Here is a 16352-nt window from a genome sequence, read left to right on the forward strand (position 1 = left end):
TCTAAGTTCTAGAACAACATATGCTCCTATTCAGATGTCGTCTCTTTCAGGGAAGACCTTGCATTTTCCAACATGGACCATGTAGACCAGATACAGCATCAATTACAACATCATGGCTGTGTAGAAGGAGGATCCGGGTACTGAAATGGGCAGCCTGCAGTCCAGATCTTTCACTCATAGAAAACATTTGGCGCATCATAAAGAGGAAGATGCGACAAAGAAGACCTAAGACAACTAGAAGCCTATTCTGAAACTTGAGCAACTTGTCTCCTCAGTTCCCAGACGTTTGCAGACTGTTATAAAAAGAAGAGGGGATGCCACACAGTGGTAAGCATGGCCTTGTCCCAAATTTTTTGAGATGTGTTGATGCCATGAAATTTAAAATCAACTTATTTTTCCCTTAAAATTATACATTTTCTCAGTTTAAACATTTGATGTGTCATCTATTCTGAATAAAATATTGAAATTTGAAACTTCCACATTATTGCATTCTGTATTTATTCACAATTTGTACAGTGTCCCAACTTTTTTGGAATCGTGTTTGTATATATATTTATATTATATATAAAATTGCAATTCAATTTTGCTAAATATTTCTCGTCATCAACTGTAACTAATATCACTTCCAAATACAAACACACATCGTGTACAGGTACATGCAAATGGACTGGCAATTGTAATTCCACTTAAATTCTGTCAGTTTCCATACACGACCCAGAGGAAGTCTAACAACGTAAATGATATGGCCGGGTATACAGTGGTGTGTAAAAGTGTTTGCCCCTTCCTGATTTTGTATTTTTTGCACTTTTGTCACATTTTAATGCTTCAGATCATAAAAAATGTTGAATATTAGTCAAAGATAATAAGTAAACACAACATGCAGTTTTTATTATTAAGGGAAAACAAAATCCAAACCTACATGGCACTGTGTAAAAATGTGCTTGACCCTAAACCTAACAACTGGTTGGACCACCCTTAGCAGCAGGAACTGTAATCAAGCGTTGGTGTTAACTTGCAGTGAGTCTGTAGACGGTGTGGATGAATTTTGGTCCACTCATCTTTGCAGAATTGTTGTAATTCAGCCACACTGGAGGGTTTTCAAGCATGAACCACTTTTTTAAGGTCATGCCAACATGAATAGGATTCAGGTCAGACTTGAGACTTTGACTAGGCCACTCCATAGTCTTCATTTTGTTTTTCTTCAGCTATTCAGAGGTGGACTTGCTGGTGTGTCAGTCCACAGAATATTTTCCCTTGGGGAAAATAAAGTCTCGGGGATCATCGATATGTTTTCTGTTTCCGAGCCTTTATGTTCTTTTTGCTCAGCAGTGGTTTTCTTCTTGGAACTCTCCCATGAAGTCCATTTTTGCCTAGTCTCTTTTTAATAGTAGAGTCATGAACACTGACCTTAACTGAGGCAAGTGAGGTCTGCAGTTCTTTGGATGTTGTTGTGGTGTCTTTTGTGACATCTTCGATGAGTCGTCGCTGCGCTCTTGGGTTAATTTTGGTCAGCCGGCCACTCCTGAAAAGGTTCGCCACGGTTCCATTTGTGGATAATGGCTCTCACTGTGGTTCGCTGGAGTCCCAAAGGTTTAGAAATGGCTTTATAACCTTTTCCAGGCTGATAGATCTCAATTACTTTCTCTCATTTGTTTCTGAATTTCTTTGGATCTCGGCATGATGTGTAGCTTTTGGGGATCTTTAGGTCTACTTCACTTTGTCAGTCAGGTCTTATTTAAGTGATTTCTTGATTGCAAACTGGTGTGGCAGTAATCAGGCCTGAGTGTGGCTAGAGAAATTTAACTCCGTTGTGATAAATAAGTTAGGTTTTTTTTTTTTTTTTTTTTTTGGGTGGGGTGGGGGGGGGGGTTTCCCCTTAATAATAGAAAGTGCATGTTGTATTACTTGCATTATCTTTGACTAATATTAAAATTTTTTGATGTATGAAACAAATGTGCAAGAAATAAAAAAATCAGGAAGGGGGCAAACACTTTTTCACAACACTGTATATGACATCATGGAACCCACAATGGACTTTACTTTGCTATTGGAATTTGGCAGATATTCTACATTTGCATGTACAAATACACATGCATGAATTTCACATACAGTAGTCCATTGTTTTTTATACAAAATGGTGTAAAATTCAAACAAGGTCAAGTCACAGAAATCACACTTTTTTTTTTTTGAGTATTTTGTGGATGCCCATGTTTACACAAAAGAATGCAACCTCTCACCTGTTGCCCATTGCGAATGAACATACCAAACCATGTGCGCACTTTGCTGTTTGTGCCCAGGAGCAGACCACTGACATAAGACACTAAAGGACTAACAGCTTTGTCTGCACTGCTTGGCTTATAATCTAAAGTCAGAGCAACCCCTAAGCCTGGTAGGTGACATTCCTCTACCTGGGAAGAATGAGACAGGATAATTAATAATATTCAATAACAATGATTTGTGTAGCTGGGTTTATAAACCTTGATTTATGGGAGTCCTAAATATAAGCTGCATTTAATATATAATTTAAAATATAATTCTCACCACCATGGCTCTGATGTTAAAGGCTTGAGATGGGTTCATTTGGCACAGCTGCCTTAATGCCTCAGTCCTGTGTCTCCCGGCGACATTCTCCTCATCTTGGCGTTCACCACTCTTTATAAGACCCCGACATACTAAGAGATTGGACATACATTTTAGTGCTCAATTACATTCATTTTTTATTATCTGCTGAAAATACATGGTGGCTGTTTTTTATTGCCACTGTGATTATGATATTTACATAATACATAAGGGTACATGAAAGTTTTTAAACTGCTGTTTTGTAGGAACCTTGAAAACAATAGCCATTAGCAAACAACAGTGGAGGTGAAAAAAAATAAATAAAACAGAAAAAAGTATTTATTGATTTGCATTAATTCCTTGATTTTACCAAGTAGACCTAAAAAGTACCATAACAATAGAAATTCATAGAAGAGTCAGAAAACATGACAATAAAAATAAATGTATATCAGACATGCAAGATTTTGTTTCTTAAACAGCTTTAAAAAGCTCAAAATTTTACTCTTAAATACAAGATACGTAGCTGGGCAATGTAGACCAAAATAACTAAATTTTATTTCTTTATAAAGTAATTGCATTGATTACAATTTCAAGGGTTTTTTTCTACTGTAACGTGTTTTCTACTGTAACGTGTTTAATCTATTAGAATGAACTTTGGAAAAGTAATTGTGCAAATTTAATTAAAAAACAGCATCATTATCTTTAATCCACAACTTTAGTAGCACGGGATAGAGAAGGCATTTATCAAGTTACGGTGGCTAGATTTTTTCCTTCATGTGTGTCAAAAAATTTAAATACCATTTAATCCACAACTTTAGTCAACCTGCCTGATAATCTCAATCTAAGTCCTCAGCATCATCCGATGCCGGTGGCTAGAAAAGGGGTCCTCAAAAGCAGTGTAAGTGTGAGAAAGTAGAGGAGAAGAGAAGGTGGCAGAAGGATGGATGTTCCTGCTAGGATAAAAACAAACCCTAGCCATGAGGCTCTCTCCTCCATCCTACTTTCCAATTTTTGTTTGATCCAGATGCGGCCACTAAGCTACATGGGTACACTTCATTTTATACCAACAGAAATGCAACTCTGTTTGCTAAGGCTGGTGGTGGTGGGCTTGGGTTTTTACATCAACATGGATTGGTGCTCGAACTCTGTGCTTGTTTCTAATTACTATTAAAAATTGAAAAATGTGGCAGGGAGGATGACCACCCCTATGACCAGGTGCTCTGTCTCACCACGGCTGATGTGAGGGAAAGCTCTAGCCAGAGTTTACCCATGGAAGGCAATGCAGACAGGCAAGTATCATTCTCCTGGCAACCGCCAAACCCATACTCGTCTATCAGACAGAGAAACATGATTCCTCACTCCGGTAAACAAGACTCCACTTTTCTAGAGTCAAGTGGCAGTGTGCTCAGCCAATCTAAACCCATTCCATGAAGCTCTTTACGCATCATTCTTGAGCAAATCTGAAGGCCACACAAAGTTTGGAGTTCTGCAGCTCTTTGGTGACTTCTGTGCACATGCCTCTTCCACAGCAAACTTGGCAACCGATGTCTTCATGGACCTTTATGCACAAGGATATGGTCATACTGGAACACATTTGAGCTAGACCCCTTAGTTCTAAGAAAATGGTCAAAGAAATGGTAGGGCTACAGCATACAAATTCATTCTAGACAATTATGTGATTGCAACTGTCTGGCAAAAGTTCAGGGAAGGCCCACATGTGGGTGCAATGGTCAGGTGTCCACTAATGATTGCTCATATAGCATGGCTCTTCTAAAAGCTATATCAAGAAACTAGCTATCTATGCTAGAGCATGTGCTTACTGAAAAGTTGCCCATGTATAATTAAGACAGTTAGTTAGCTAACTGTGTGTATTCTTTAAATCAGTGGTAACAATTTGTGAACCATTTAAAATTATATATACAGATAATAATGACCAACATTATTCTCAGATTTTAGTGGTAAAATTAATCAAACAAAACCTGATTAAAATATAAAATTATGGGGCGCTATTGGGACCTCGCTGAAGATGGCCGCTTTTTCGGTAGCTTCGGTAGCTCTGTGCTGGTTCCCTTTTCTTTTTTATTTATCTTTGGTTAATCCATTTTATGCTCGAAGTGTGTTGTACCAACATCGAACATTAATGTCAAGGAACGAAGAAACACGTGATTTTCCACTTTTCACTTCCTCCCGGCCCTCCAGAAGTGTTAAGAAAAACCAGCTGAGCAGGAGGAGGCCTCGTCAGACCCAATGGATGAAATGTTGGCCGAAATCCGCTCGCTGGGAACCAGTTTGGGCAATATTTACGGTAGACTAAGTACAATTGACAACCGTTTGGACAATATTTCTACCTCAGTTACCTCAATGCAGGAAGCCTTTTGTAATTTATCCGGCAGGGTGGCGTCAAACGAGTCGCGTTTAACCGAGGCTGAATCGAGAATCTCCGCCGCTGAGGAGAGTATGCTAACACATAAGAGAAAAATCACATCTCAAGACAAAGAATTAGCATTACTCCGAGCTAAAGTAGACGACCTGGAGAACCGAGGCAGGCGCAAAAACTTGAGAGTCGTCGGCCTCCCTGAGAAGGCTGAGGGCTCTGAACCTATCGCGCAGTTTCTTACCAGGATGTTGCCGAAGTGGCTAGACCTCACAGCCGATCCACAATTTGAGATCGAAAGAGCTCATAGACCTCTCGGCTCTGCCTCGGGAGTAAACCGCGCTCCACGAAGTGTTCCGGTTCGCTTCTTACATTACGCGGATAAGGAGATGATACTGCAAGCAGCGGATGTATCTGCTGAGGTGCTGAGGAAACGTCGGGAGTTTGACGATGTTAGAAGAACGTGTCCGCCCGTGATATGTTCAGAGGATTCGCTTATCCTGCTAAACTTCGCTGCCTTCACGGAACACAAATGCATCTTTTTTCCTCCCCAGCATACGTCACTGAGTTTCTGAAGACTTTAGAGGATACTGCAACATAGGCACAAGTTTTTTAAGCTGAAACTTGTTTCTCAGCACACTCGAGTATCTTATTGTATTGACTTTTAGTAACCCAAGGATCACTTATTTTGAAGTTATTTTATAAGTTATTATGTTATCAGGACTTTATTTCTTTATCTTACTGACATCTTTATTTTATAATAACTACAAGAAAATCGCTTTTGGTGAGGTCACGCACTATTAGTTAAATGCTCACGTCTCGGACATTGAACTTTGGAGAAGGGAACTGGTCTTTAGCGCCCGTGCGCCCCCTATGGGCACCACTCTGTATCAATACTGGGTATGGGGTATTATTATCCTATGCTCGGTACCAGTCGGGTACAGTTTCATTTCTATAGCTGTGCCTTGTCGTTTGGGGACGAGGCTGGAGGGCGGGGGGGAGCGGTTTTGGGTTCTGTATGTTCTGTTTTGTGTGTTGAAATGCAAAAACTTCCTTGGTCGGTTCTACACATTTCAGATTTAATACAGTCTTAAGTGTTCAGTTTTTATTACTTTTGGTTATTATATGACTACGCACAATACAGCCAGGTTTGTCACATGGAATGTTAAAGGGTTAGGACATGTGATTAAGAGGAGAAAGATACTAACCTATCTTAAAAAGCAGAAAACTACAATTGCTATGCTTCAAGAGACACATTTATCTGATTCAGAACATTTTAAACTAAAACAAGATTGGGTAGGACAGATATTTTTTTCATCCTGTAAGGCAAATTCCAGGAAGAGGGGCACAATAATTTTAATTAGCAAACACTTCCCCTTTATTTTAGATCAACATATTAACGACCCGGACGGAAGATACGTTTTAATTACAGGTACAGCGTATGGTCAACCTATTGTCATACCGAATGTTTACGCTCCGAATGAAGACTCACCTGAATTCATGTCTAAAACCATACTTTTGTTTAAACAGCACTGTAAGGGCTTGGGAGTTTGCGCCAGTGATTTTAACTGTGTTATGGACCAAAAAATGGATAAGTCTACCTTAAACTCAGCCACTAATCTTAGATCATCCCTGGTCCTTAGAGAACTTTGCAATGAGTCTGGCATTATCGATGTCTGGCGAGAATTTAACAGGGGGAGTAAAGAATACACTTTTTACTCTAACCCCCACGGATCCTATTCAAGATTAGACTACATTCTGATTCATACCCAATATCTTCACGCAATGTCTGCCTGACAAATTGGTCCAAATGTTCTGTCCGATCATGCTCCAGTCCAGCTGGATATGATGCTAAGCGAACACAGGACTACAAAGGTCTGGAGATTAAATTCCTCCACACTGAACGATTTGGCATTTTGTGAATTAGTTAGGGATGGATTAAAAAACTATTGGACAGATAATGAGAACTCACCTGTATCATCTGCAACTATTTGGGATGCTGCGAAGGCTACAATTAGAGGGCATATTATATCTTATAATTCGGCACACAGACAAAAAAAAAAGACAAAAAAAGACCAAAAAAAGACAGAACCTTGAAAGAGAAGTAAAAAGATTGGAGTGTCTACACAGTACAGTCCCTACTCAGACAAATTGGGCCCAACTATGTCGAGTCAGAGCTGAACTTGATCTGGATCACACAAATCATATTAAAAAGCTTATATTCCTTTCTAAACAAAAATATTATGAATATGCAAATAAACCTAACAGATTACTGGCCCACCAAATAAAAAAACACAAAGTGAAAATTAAGTCAATGAAGTCCCCGGATGGCTCAATCACATACAATGCTACTTCGATTAATGATTTATTTAGAGATTTCTACAAAACGTTATATAAATCGCAAGTCACGGCTAAACAATTTGATATTACCAAATTTTTAGACGGAATCCCTCTTATGACTTTTTCTGAAGATGATAGAGTATTTTTGGATTCACCCCAGTCATCGGAAGAAATCTTCAGTGCAATCCAATCTATGCCTGCCAACAAATCTATAGGCCCTGACGGATTCCCCTGTGAGTTTTACAAAAAGTTTTGGCCAGAACTCTCTCCTATCTTAATGACCGCCGTCCAAGATTTACTAGACCATGGAGTGGCCCCTGAGTCGTGCAAAACGGCATCAATTTGTTTAATTCCAAAAAAAGGAAAAGACCTTCAAGAATGTGCCTCTTACAGGCCAACAAGTCTCTTAAATACCGATTATAAAATACTTGCTAAGGTCCTTGTTCGCAGGCTCGAAACAGTATTGCCATATATCATTAAGCCGGACCAGACGGGATTCATAAAATCACGTTTTGGCACAGATAATATTCACTGACTCTTGAACATCATAGATTCAATACAAGCACGTAAACTCCCAGCCCTTATTATTATCTCCCTGGATGCAGAAAAAGCCTTCGATAGAGTCGAATGGGAATTTCTTTTTGCCACCCTCAAGAAATTGAATTTAGGTCCTAAATTCTTCGATTTGATAAAATTGCTTTATACTCATCCACGAGCTACAGTCACTAAGAATGGTCTGATCTCAAAACCCTTTGTCATAGAAAGAGGTATGAGGCAGAGGTGTCCTCTTTCTCCCCCGCTTTTCGCTCTCGTAATCGAACCACTGGCTGAATCAATAAGGCAGTGCCAACACCTTTCTGGTATAACGATGGGAGATGAGGAACGTCGGATTTCTTTATATGCAGATGACGCACTGCTGTATATTTCTGATCCAGAGAAGTCCGTTCCAGCAATATTAAAGTGTATTTCAGAATATAGTGCCTTATCTGGATATAAAATTAATCTGTCTGCTGTTTCTGCTACAAATGATCTTGCATCTCTCACCCTTCAAAATAACTACTGTTGGTTTTAAATATCTCAGCATATTCGTCACACCACTATTTACAGATTTATTTAGAACAAATTATGCCCTTCTTCTGGATTCCATTAAAAAAGACCTTAACACCTGGCGGACACTCCCTATTTCCTTTCTGGGCAGGATTAACGTGATCAGAATGAATATTCTACCCAAGTTTCTATATTTATTTCAATCCCTACCTTGTCATTTACCAAATGTTTTCTTTAAAGACATCAATAAGCACTTTTCTAAATTCATCTGGAACCACAAATTGCCTCGAATTAGTTTTAACAAATTAATGAAACCAAAGGATAAGGGAGGAGTCGCCTTACCGAACTTCCGTCTGTACTACTGGTCAGCACAGGTGAAGCATATGGTTAGTTGGTACACTGAAAGGACCGACTCTAGATGGCTTAATCTGGAAGCAAGGGCTTGTACTCCTCTTCGAATAAAATTTCTGCCTTTTATTGCAAATACCAAAAAGCTTAAATGTGCCTCAACAAGTTTCACCATTTCGAACACCCTTTGGATATGGAGAGACGTTAAACTGTATCTTAAGATTCCAGCTGAACTCACACTTTTCTAACCTACTGCTTTTAATGTCTCTGCAAAATATCAGCCTTTCAGTCTGGTCTAAGTTAGGGATCTCGCAATTATCTTGTCTCTTTTCAGGCGAGGCTTTAAAATCCTTCCAAGAAATATCGCACCAATATAGTACACCACAGTCCCATTTCTTCAAATACCTTCAGCTGCATCATTTCATAAAACCTCTGTCTGATAATGGTAAGCTGAGATGATCTTACTGACATAGAACAAGTTATAATAAAAAACAATCTCTCTAAGGGGTTAATATCTAAAATATATAATGCCTTGGTTGATTCGTGTACTTCCTCCTTAGAGAGCTTGAAAAAAGTGTGGGAAAAAGACCTAGGCCACGGAATTACCGATATGGACTGGTCCACCATATGTAACAATGTGTTCCCTAAATGTACTTCTTTGGGGATTCACAAACTCAACTACAGATTTTTAACAGAGTTTACCTTACACCTTAACGTCTAAGAAAGATTTACAAAGACTCCTTCGATCTCTGTTTTAATTGCAAGAAACACAAAGGAACATTCCTTTACTGCTTCTGGTATTGTGACAAAATCTTTTCTTTTTGGACTAAAGTACATCAAGGCTCCTTAAGTTGAAATTTTGTTTCTCTTTGGAATTGTATCTGCTGTATAGTGGAATTGAGACTGTGTTTGACTTCCACACAAGGCAACTGTTTTTAAATTTGGTGTACCTGGCAAAGAAATGCATATTGTTATTGTGGTCTTCTCCTCAGGCACCTACAATTATCAGTGAGTGGAAAAAGTATGTAAACCTCTAGGATTAACAATTAAATTGGAGGTGAAATTAATGCAAGGTATTCAATCAATGGGATTATGATTAGGTGTGATTGTGTAGCCTTATTTATTGAGAGAGCAGGGACATATATTTCCTAATCTCCACAATACATATATACACAATAGCATAAAAAAATGGAGGAAGAGGTGGTGTTGATGTTCATCAGGCTGGAAAAGGTTACAAACATGTCTCAATAGTTTGGAGACCACCAATGTATATTCTGACAGACCAGGAACCCAGCATGCCTTCTAAGCAACTAAAGGCTCCTTTCACCGTGGTTAATGTTAATGTTCACAAGTCCACTGTCCGGAGACCCACAACCACAATGGTGTGCATGGCAGGGTTGCAGGGGGAAAGACACTGCATTCCAAAAAGAACACTGCAGTCTATTTGCCTTTCACTTAAGATCACATTGCAAGATCACATGGCCAAGACAGAGGGCTATTGGAAAAATGTGTGCAGATGAACCCGAAACAGAACCGCAGTGCATTCTAGCATAAGAAACGCAGTGACTTTTGCCACTCTGATGAAATATTGGATCATTTTCTTCAATAAAAAAAATAGTTCCATTTGTTTAAATGGGTTCTATAAAAACTGATTTCACAAACAATTCATAAAAACCCAAACTTTCAAGCACCACTACATTTCCTAATTTACTCAAAGTATCATTTTCACTGCTAGTTCAAGTATAAGCTGAATAAACTGAACAACCGAGTGTACTTATAGTATCGTTTAAAAATGTAAAAGTAATGCACAATTTTGAATGCGCATAAACCAAATAATTCAAATCATAACCATTAAAAAACAAATATTTGCAGCTGTGTCTCTATCTTCAAGGGGCATAGTCAGGCTGAGTCTGTGTGTGAGAGATAGACTATGAACATAACTGGCACTTAGGCTTTCACAAAACTTGAGGGGCTAATTTGGGGACATCATAAGCCACCATATTTCATAATAAGCATCAAACTTGTACAATTGTTATATGCCAGTTAAATTTTACAGAAAACAGAGTTTTCATTTTATTATAGTTTGAAATTATCACAAACATTGGGAACTTTCCTCCGTTTTTCATTTTGCAGCGTCTGTGTTTACATCACATGTCCAGTGTTTTGCGGTTTGTCCGCAAGTAACAATGGTACGTATGGAAATGCAGTGCTCCATGTGTAGTTCAGTAAATGGACAGTAAATGGACTAAAAGAAGCTCTGATGATTTTTTGTATTCGAATTACTCAAGTTATTCAAGGAATCATTTCAGCCCTACACTGCTTGCTGAATATGTGAAAGACTACTGCAAGCAAAGAATTGCAAGCACACTGGAACTATAAATACTATAAAAATGTGATAAAACACATGATAGATGAGAGATTTCCTTTTCTTATTTTGATCAAGTCACTGTTTTCACAGCTTTCTCTTTCACATGTGTCAGGAGAGGCAAAATTTGGACACATCATCTGTTACAAGGTTAAACCAATTTTGCAACTACAAGCTACCAACTACAGAGACTGGTTAACACACTGAAGGTAACAGAAGGTTACCTTCTGAACAGACTTTCTTAAAAACATGTGAAGTTAGACAATTTAATTTTGTGCAAAACTGCTAGAACACGGAACAAAATAAAAAGTTAAATACCCTCTTCCTCACACATGAGTTCATGCAAATCCACAACTGGTAAGTGTGCCCCATCTATCCAGAGAGCACAAATCATTTTGCTTCTAAACCACTGATAATTACAGTCTCATCAGGATCAGAATTTGATTGAGTGCTTTTCACCTGTTCCAGACTTATATGCACAATGTTGACAATAATAAAGCAAATGCAAGCAGAATTGGCTGAAAAAATGGCATACTAATATCTTTTAAAATATGCAAAAGAAAATTCAGACAGACTTTGCATTTTAACAAACAATGCACAGTGTTTTCCAATTTTAAATTACTTAGAAATGTACATTTTAAGTATTATAAATTATACAGGAAACACAACAAACAAATATGCATTTGAATAAGTATTTTTTCATTATCATCTGAATTTCAAGTTTGCTTTTTAAGCCTATATCAATAACTACACACACACACACACACACACACACACACTCAATTTCTTTTTTTCACTTGATAATGTGAGAAACTGAGTTCTCATTGACATTCCATGTGACTAAAAGCTATATATGCACAAAGGCACATTTTGTATAATGGAGACAGAAATGGATACAAACAGATAATGCATCCAAATAGTAATAATTTTCTAATTAATACCTTCGTTGAAGCTGTCTGGGACATTGGCGACAAGAAGGCAAAGAAACCACACTCCATTTCGCACATGCAGTAAGGCCTCAGCAACATCTATGACAGGCAATAAAGATGGCAGTTCTGCAAGGGAAAAGCAGTTTAAAATAGTTTTTAGAAATAAGTTTTTTCAATGGAAATGTTACTAGCGAATAGAGACTGATAGAGGTTAAAGGTAGGGTCTCCGATGTTTGAAAGCCAATGTTGACATAAAATCACCAAAACAAACACGCCCCTAACCCAAATGGGTCCCACCCCTGTATTGATAGATCCACCCACACATACATACGTAACCCAGGCAACTAATGGAAAGAACTGTGTCTATCATAGCTGAAGATAAGAACAATTTGATTGCAGATAAACAAACAAGCAAAAATGACACACAAGCATAATCATGCAAAGGACAGCATATATTAGTTCTGTGAAACAAAGCAAAACCAACGTTACTCACCTATCGAGAAGGAAAAAAGCGACCTCTGCGTCTTAAGTAAAGTTGGCCGCATATCCACAGATTGGGGTTTCCCAAGTCAATAACTCCTGAGCTAAACGCTGTTACTAGCAAAATGCGGTTGTAGCTGCCTCTACATTACTACGATAGAAAAGAGGTGTTATTTGTGTAGTAACAGCGTTTATCTCAGGAGTTATTGACTTGGGAAACTCGAATCTGTGAATATGCGGCGAACTTCCTGCTCCTTCAGTTCTCTCCAGCCTTTCTTCGCTTTCTTTCTTTGTTTTTATCCTCCGTGTCAATGTTAAAACCACTTTCTGCTAATGTCACACATGTGCACTGAACACTCTCTCCGCCCATATTGACAAGACACGGCCCTTTCTGCTCAATGGCTACACGTTTGTTTTGATTTTTGTTTAGTTTGTCGACCCAACGCAGTTTTCTGGAGCATTTCTCAAACATCGGTGACCCTACCTTTAAGGTGTTGGACTACTGATTGTAAGGTTGTCAGTTCAAATCCCCGGGCTACCAAGCTGCCACTCCTGGGCAAAGCCCTTAACCCTCAATTGCTCAGCTGTATAAATGAGATAAATGTAAGTCACTCTGCATAAGGGTGTCTGCTAAAATGCCGTAAATGTAGATATCACAATGTGTAATTTTGATATTATGATAATAGTTTGAGAATTAATAACCTTTAACCAGTTTTAAAACTGAGCACAATCTTCAACAGAAATTCAGTGTCAATTTAGTTAATATCCTTAATCCAAAAGGTATGTATTGTGTCTTTGTTGTATGTATCTTTAAAATAAAGTTACTGAAATATGCTGAAAGAAATTGCTGAAAGAGATTTCTTTGTCATAAACTACCACTTTGCAAAAGCATGTGAACACTTCTGAAAACATGTATTTTTTGTTCTCTTGTACATTGCAGGGCCTGCTGATTGCAATCTTTAATGCTGTGCTGTTGTTTAAATTATATATATATATATATATATATATATATATATATATATATATATATATATATATATATATATATAGTACAGATTAAATGTCATTTTTATATACTTTTTAGAAAAGATGGCAAAAAAAGCAGATTTGAATATTCAGTTACTAAATATATTTCGTGTGTGTGTGTGTGTGTGTATATATATATATATATATATATATAATCTGCTTTGTTTGCTATCAGTGTATTTTTGTAAAAAAAAAAAAAAAAAAAAGGCATTTTACCTGTACAAAATGCCCAGACATATTAAACATTTGGTAGCAACCCTTTTTGTAATCACTTTAGATCAGACATGTTGTTTCAGACATGTAGCTGCAATCACCTGCTTGAAGGATGCAAAGAACATCTGCAACCTCTTCCAAGTAGACTTGACTTTCAAATAGCTCAGAGGACTTCAGGAAAAATTCCTTGTTGGGGTCAGCTACCTGTACAAAAAAAGTATAACAGGCTTAATACTAAAAAAAAAAACAAAAAAAAAACAAACACACACACACTTGAAAGACATATATAAATAAAAAGAAGAAAGAGACACAAAGAAATATAGCCACCTTGTTCATGATGGCTAGAAGCTCACTAAGGACCAGTCTAAGTCTTCTAAGAGGGTCACTGTGTTCAAACTCCAGGGCTAGACCATGTTGTAACTGAGAGACCAGGATACTCTCATTGTTTGAGCCACCTGCCTTATGCCTTTAGACAATGAAAAACAAGTCATTTGGGCTATGACAGCAATATTTAAAAATTCAGCTACTTCATGACACAACCAATCTGGTAATATGGAACATATGAACATTATTATATTGTTAAACAGATTTAGAAATGAATCAAATCCAGTAACAGGTTGATGCTGACATTCAATTATCACTATACATCTGTAAACAAATGTTGATTGTAAACAAATGTTGATTGAAATGTTGAAACAATTATGAGCCCCCTCCGTTGTACCGAAGTTGTTGCTCTTTCCTAGCATCTTGTTCCAGAGCATGGAAGTCCACGGAAAGCAGTGCCACTATAGAGTTCACTGCCTCCACACCAGAGAGCAGGCGCAAGATTTGCTTCTTGTCCTGGGCCCAAGCATTGCTTTGATCAGCAGGAGCACAGAGCGCCATCCTCACCAAGCACGGCAGCAAAAGCCTCAGTTCATGATCACTTAGCGCTGCCAGCCGCATCACATCCACCTTTTGAATGGCCTCAAATGCATAAGAGCTCACAAAGTGCAGCCCTGCACTGTCTGTCATTCTGTTGTGTAGAAAGTCAGATTTAACTTAATGCATTTAGTTTATAATGTATACATTGCTGTTTATATCGTGTTTAATGTTACATCATAACGCATTACCTGGTAATATATGTAAAGTTTGCTTAAAAATAAATGTAGGGATACTTTAATACATTTGAGTTGTACATCCTAAATTTATGTGTTTCTGTAAAGCTGCTTTCTAACATAGTCCGTTATTAAAAGCGATATGCAAATAAAATTGGCGCTGTTTTTGTGCAAAATGTACAAACTTGCGAACCTAGCTAAAGGTAAAAAGCATTCGGTAATATTTAGCTGCCTATGGTACTTTCTGGCTTACAAATTGTTCACAGTACTGGTACGTAAACTTCTTAACTTGGCCAGTAAGGGCAGAACTACCTAAAACAATATTAGAACAATTTTCAGATAGCTGCAACGGGGTGCTAACGCGCTACCGTTAGCTATCTAGCTAGAAAACGAGCAGCGCCCTTAGCTCTGCAGCTATCTACTAGCCTGATTACTAGCATAACAAAATAATGCGTTTCTTTCTGAAGTGTTTCACTTGTCTGATGCAACTTGACCTTACCTGAAATTTAACAATAACTGACGAAGTTATCTAAGAAAGAGATCCACAAAGACCTCGAGGTCTCTTCTTCGTTAGACTGGCTACCATGAATTCGAGCGCATTATCGCCACCTTCCAGAACTCTGAATCGCAGCGTCAGACAAAACATTATAGACAAATTCCCATTCAATTTTTTTGCGTTGCTTGCTATTGACAAAGTGAAAAGGGTACTTAAAAAAGTCCTTATCTCAAACCTGTTTCGATCTTATACCTGTTGCAGGAATAAGACCTAAAACACAGCTATAACGTTTGTTTACACCATCGGTAAACGTGCGATATAAACAAAGATTGAAATAGTTGTCAGAGTCTTAGCGATAGTGACGTTGAAGTCATGTGACGGTGGTCACACCCACGAACATATTTCTGTTAAAGCAGCACCAAACAAATGTAGCTTCAAAATTTAAACATGGACATGTTTAAGAATGTTATGTGTACAAACAAGACAAAAACAATTTGGATGCACGATGTGAAAAATGAATCGTTGTGGGATACGATAAAAACAGCCCTGCATACCTAGTCTATTACCCAGACCAAGAGAAGGTTCTTAAGCACAGACTTCTGAAATTTGTAACAAAGTTTAATACTGAACACCAAACACAGCCTGACATTTCATTGTCAAGTGATGATTTTACCGAGACGTATGCTCCCATGCAGCCAAAGGCAGATGTGTCTGACCAGACATTAGAAGAGTCCCATGGACCTCAAACAGATTAAAAATGAGAGTCGTCTTCAGACAGTGGGAAGAAATCTGTGTACACATTCCCCTTAAAGAAATAGGAGAGCTCCCCAGTTCTTAACAGATTATGTCTCTGATGTTAAGTGTGAAGACCATATTCTAACTAATATTGACTACCGTTGTAGCTATCTGAAAGGAAGCATTGAGTTCAACCGAGTCACAGAAGAGGACTAAGTCCATGGAAGAGGAAATGGACTCCCTTAAGGAGAATGACACATTTACTCTACATTACTAGAGGGTAAACATGCAATGGGGTAGATGGGTCTATGTAATCAAAAATAATGCAGATGAAATCGAGACA

The 16352-nt window shown here is 38.1% G+C and overlaps 1 protein-coding gene across 2 annotated transcripts in view; it reads right to left on the reverse strand.

Moving 5' to 3' along the window:
- ints2 (integrator complex subunit 2) overlaps nucleotides 1-15627 on the reverse strand; it is a 56769-nt gene extending 41142 nt beyond the window's left edge. Inside the window, exons 1-7 of one of the 2 annotated variants that reach the window (XM_027139582.2) lie at nucleotides 15278-15627; nucleotides 14403-14696; nucleotides 14009-14147; nucleotides 13783-13885; nucleotides 11975-12088; nucleotides 2542-2672; nucleotides 2238-2408 (exon numbers count right to left, since the gene is read on the reverse strand). In XM_027139582.2, coding sequence (XP_026995383.1) covers nucleotides 2238-2408; nucleotides 2542-2672; nucleotides 11975-12088; nucleotides 13783-13885; nucleotides 14009-14147; nucleotides 14403-14695 — 951 coding nt within the window. In that variant the 5' untranslated portion in view covers nucleotide 14696; nucleotides 15278-15627. Of the gene's footprint in view, nucleotides 1-2237; nucleotides 2409-2541; nucleotides 2673-11974; nucleotides 12089-13782; nucleotides 13886-14008; nucleotides 14148-14402; nucleotides 14697-14793; nucleotides 14816-15277 lie in introns of those variants that run through there. The other variant, XM_027139583.2, reaches the window with a different exon arrangement.
- Between the last annotated feature and the right edge of the window lie 725 nt (nucleotides 15628-16352).

The sequence above is a fragment of the Tachysurus fulvidraco genome, chromosome 20 (genome assembly GCF_022655615.1).
Source record: "Tachysurus fulvidraco isolate hzauxx_2018 chromosome 20, HZAU_PFXX_2.0, whole genome shotgun sequence".
Taxonomy (NCBI): domain Eukaryota; kingdom Metazoa; phylum Chordata; class Actinopteri; order Siluriformes; family Bagridae; genus Tachysurus; species Tachysurus fulvidraco.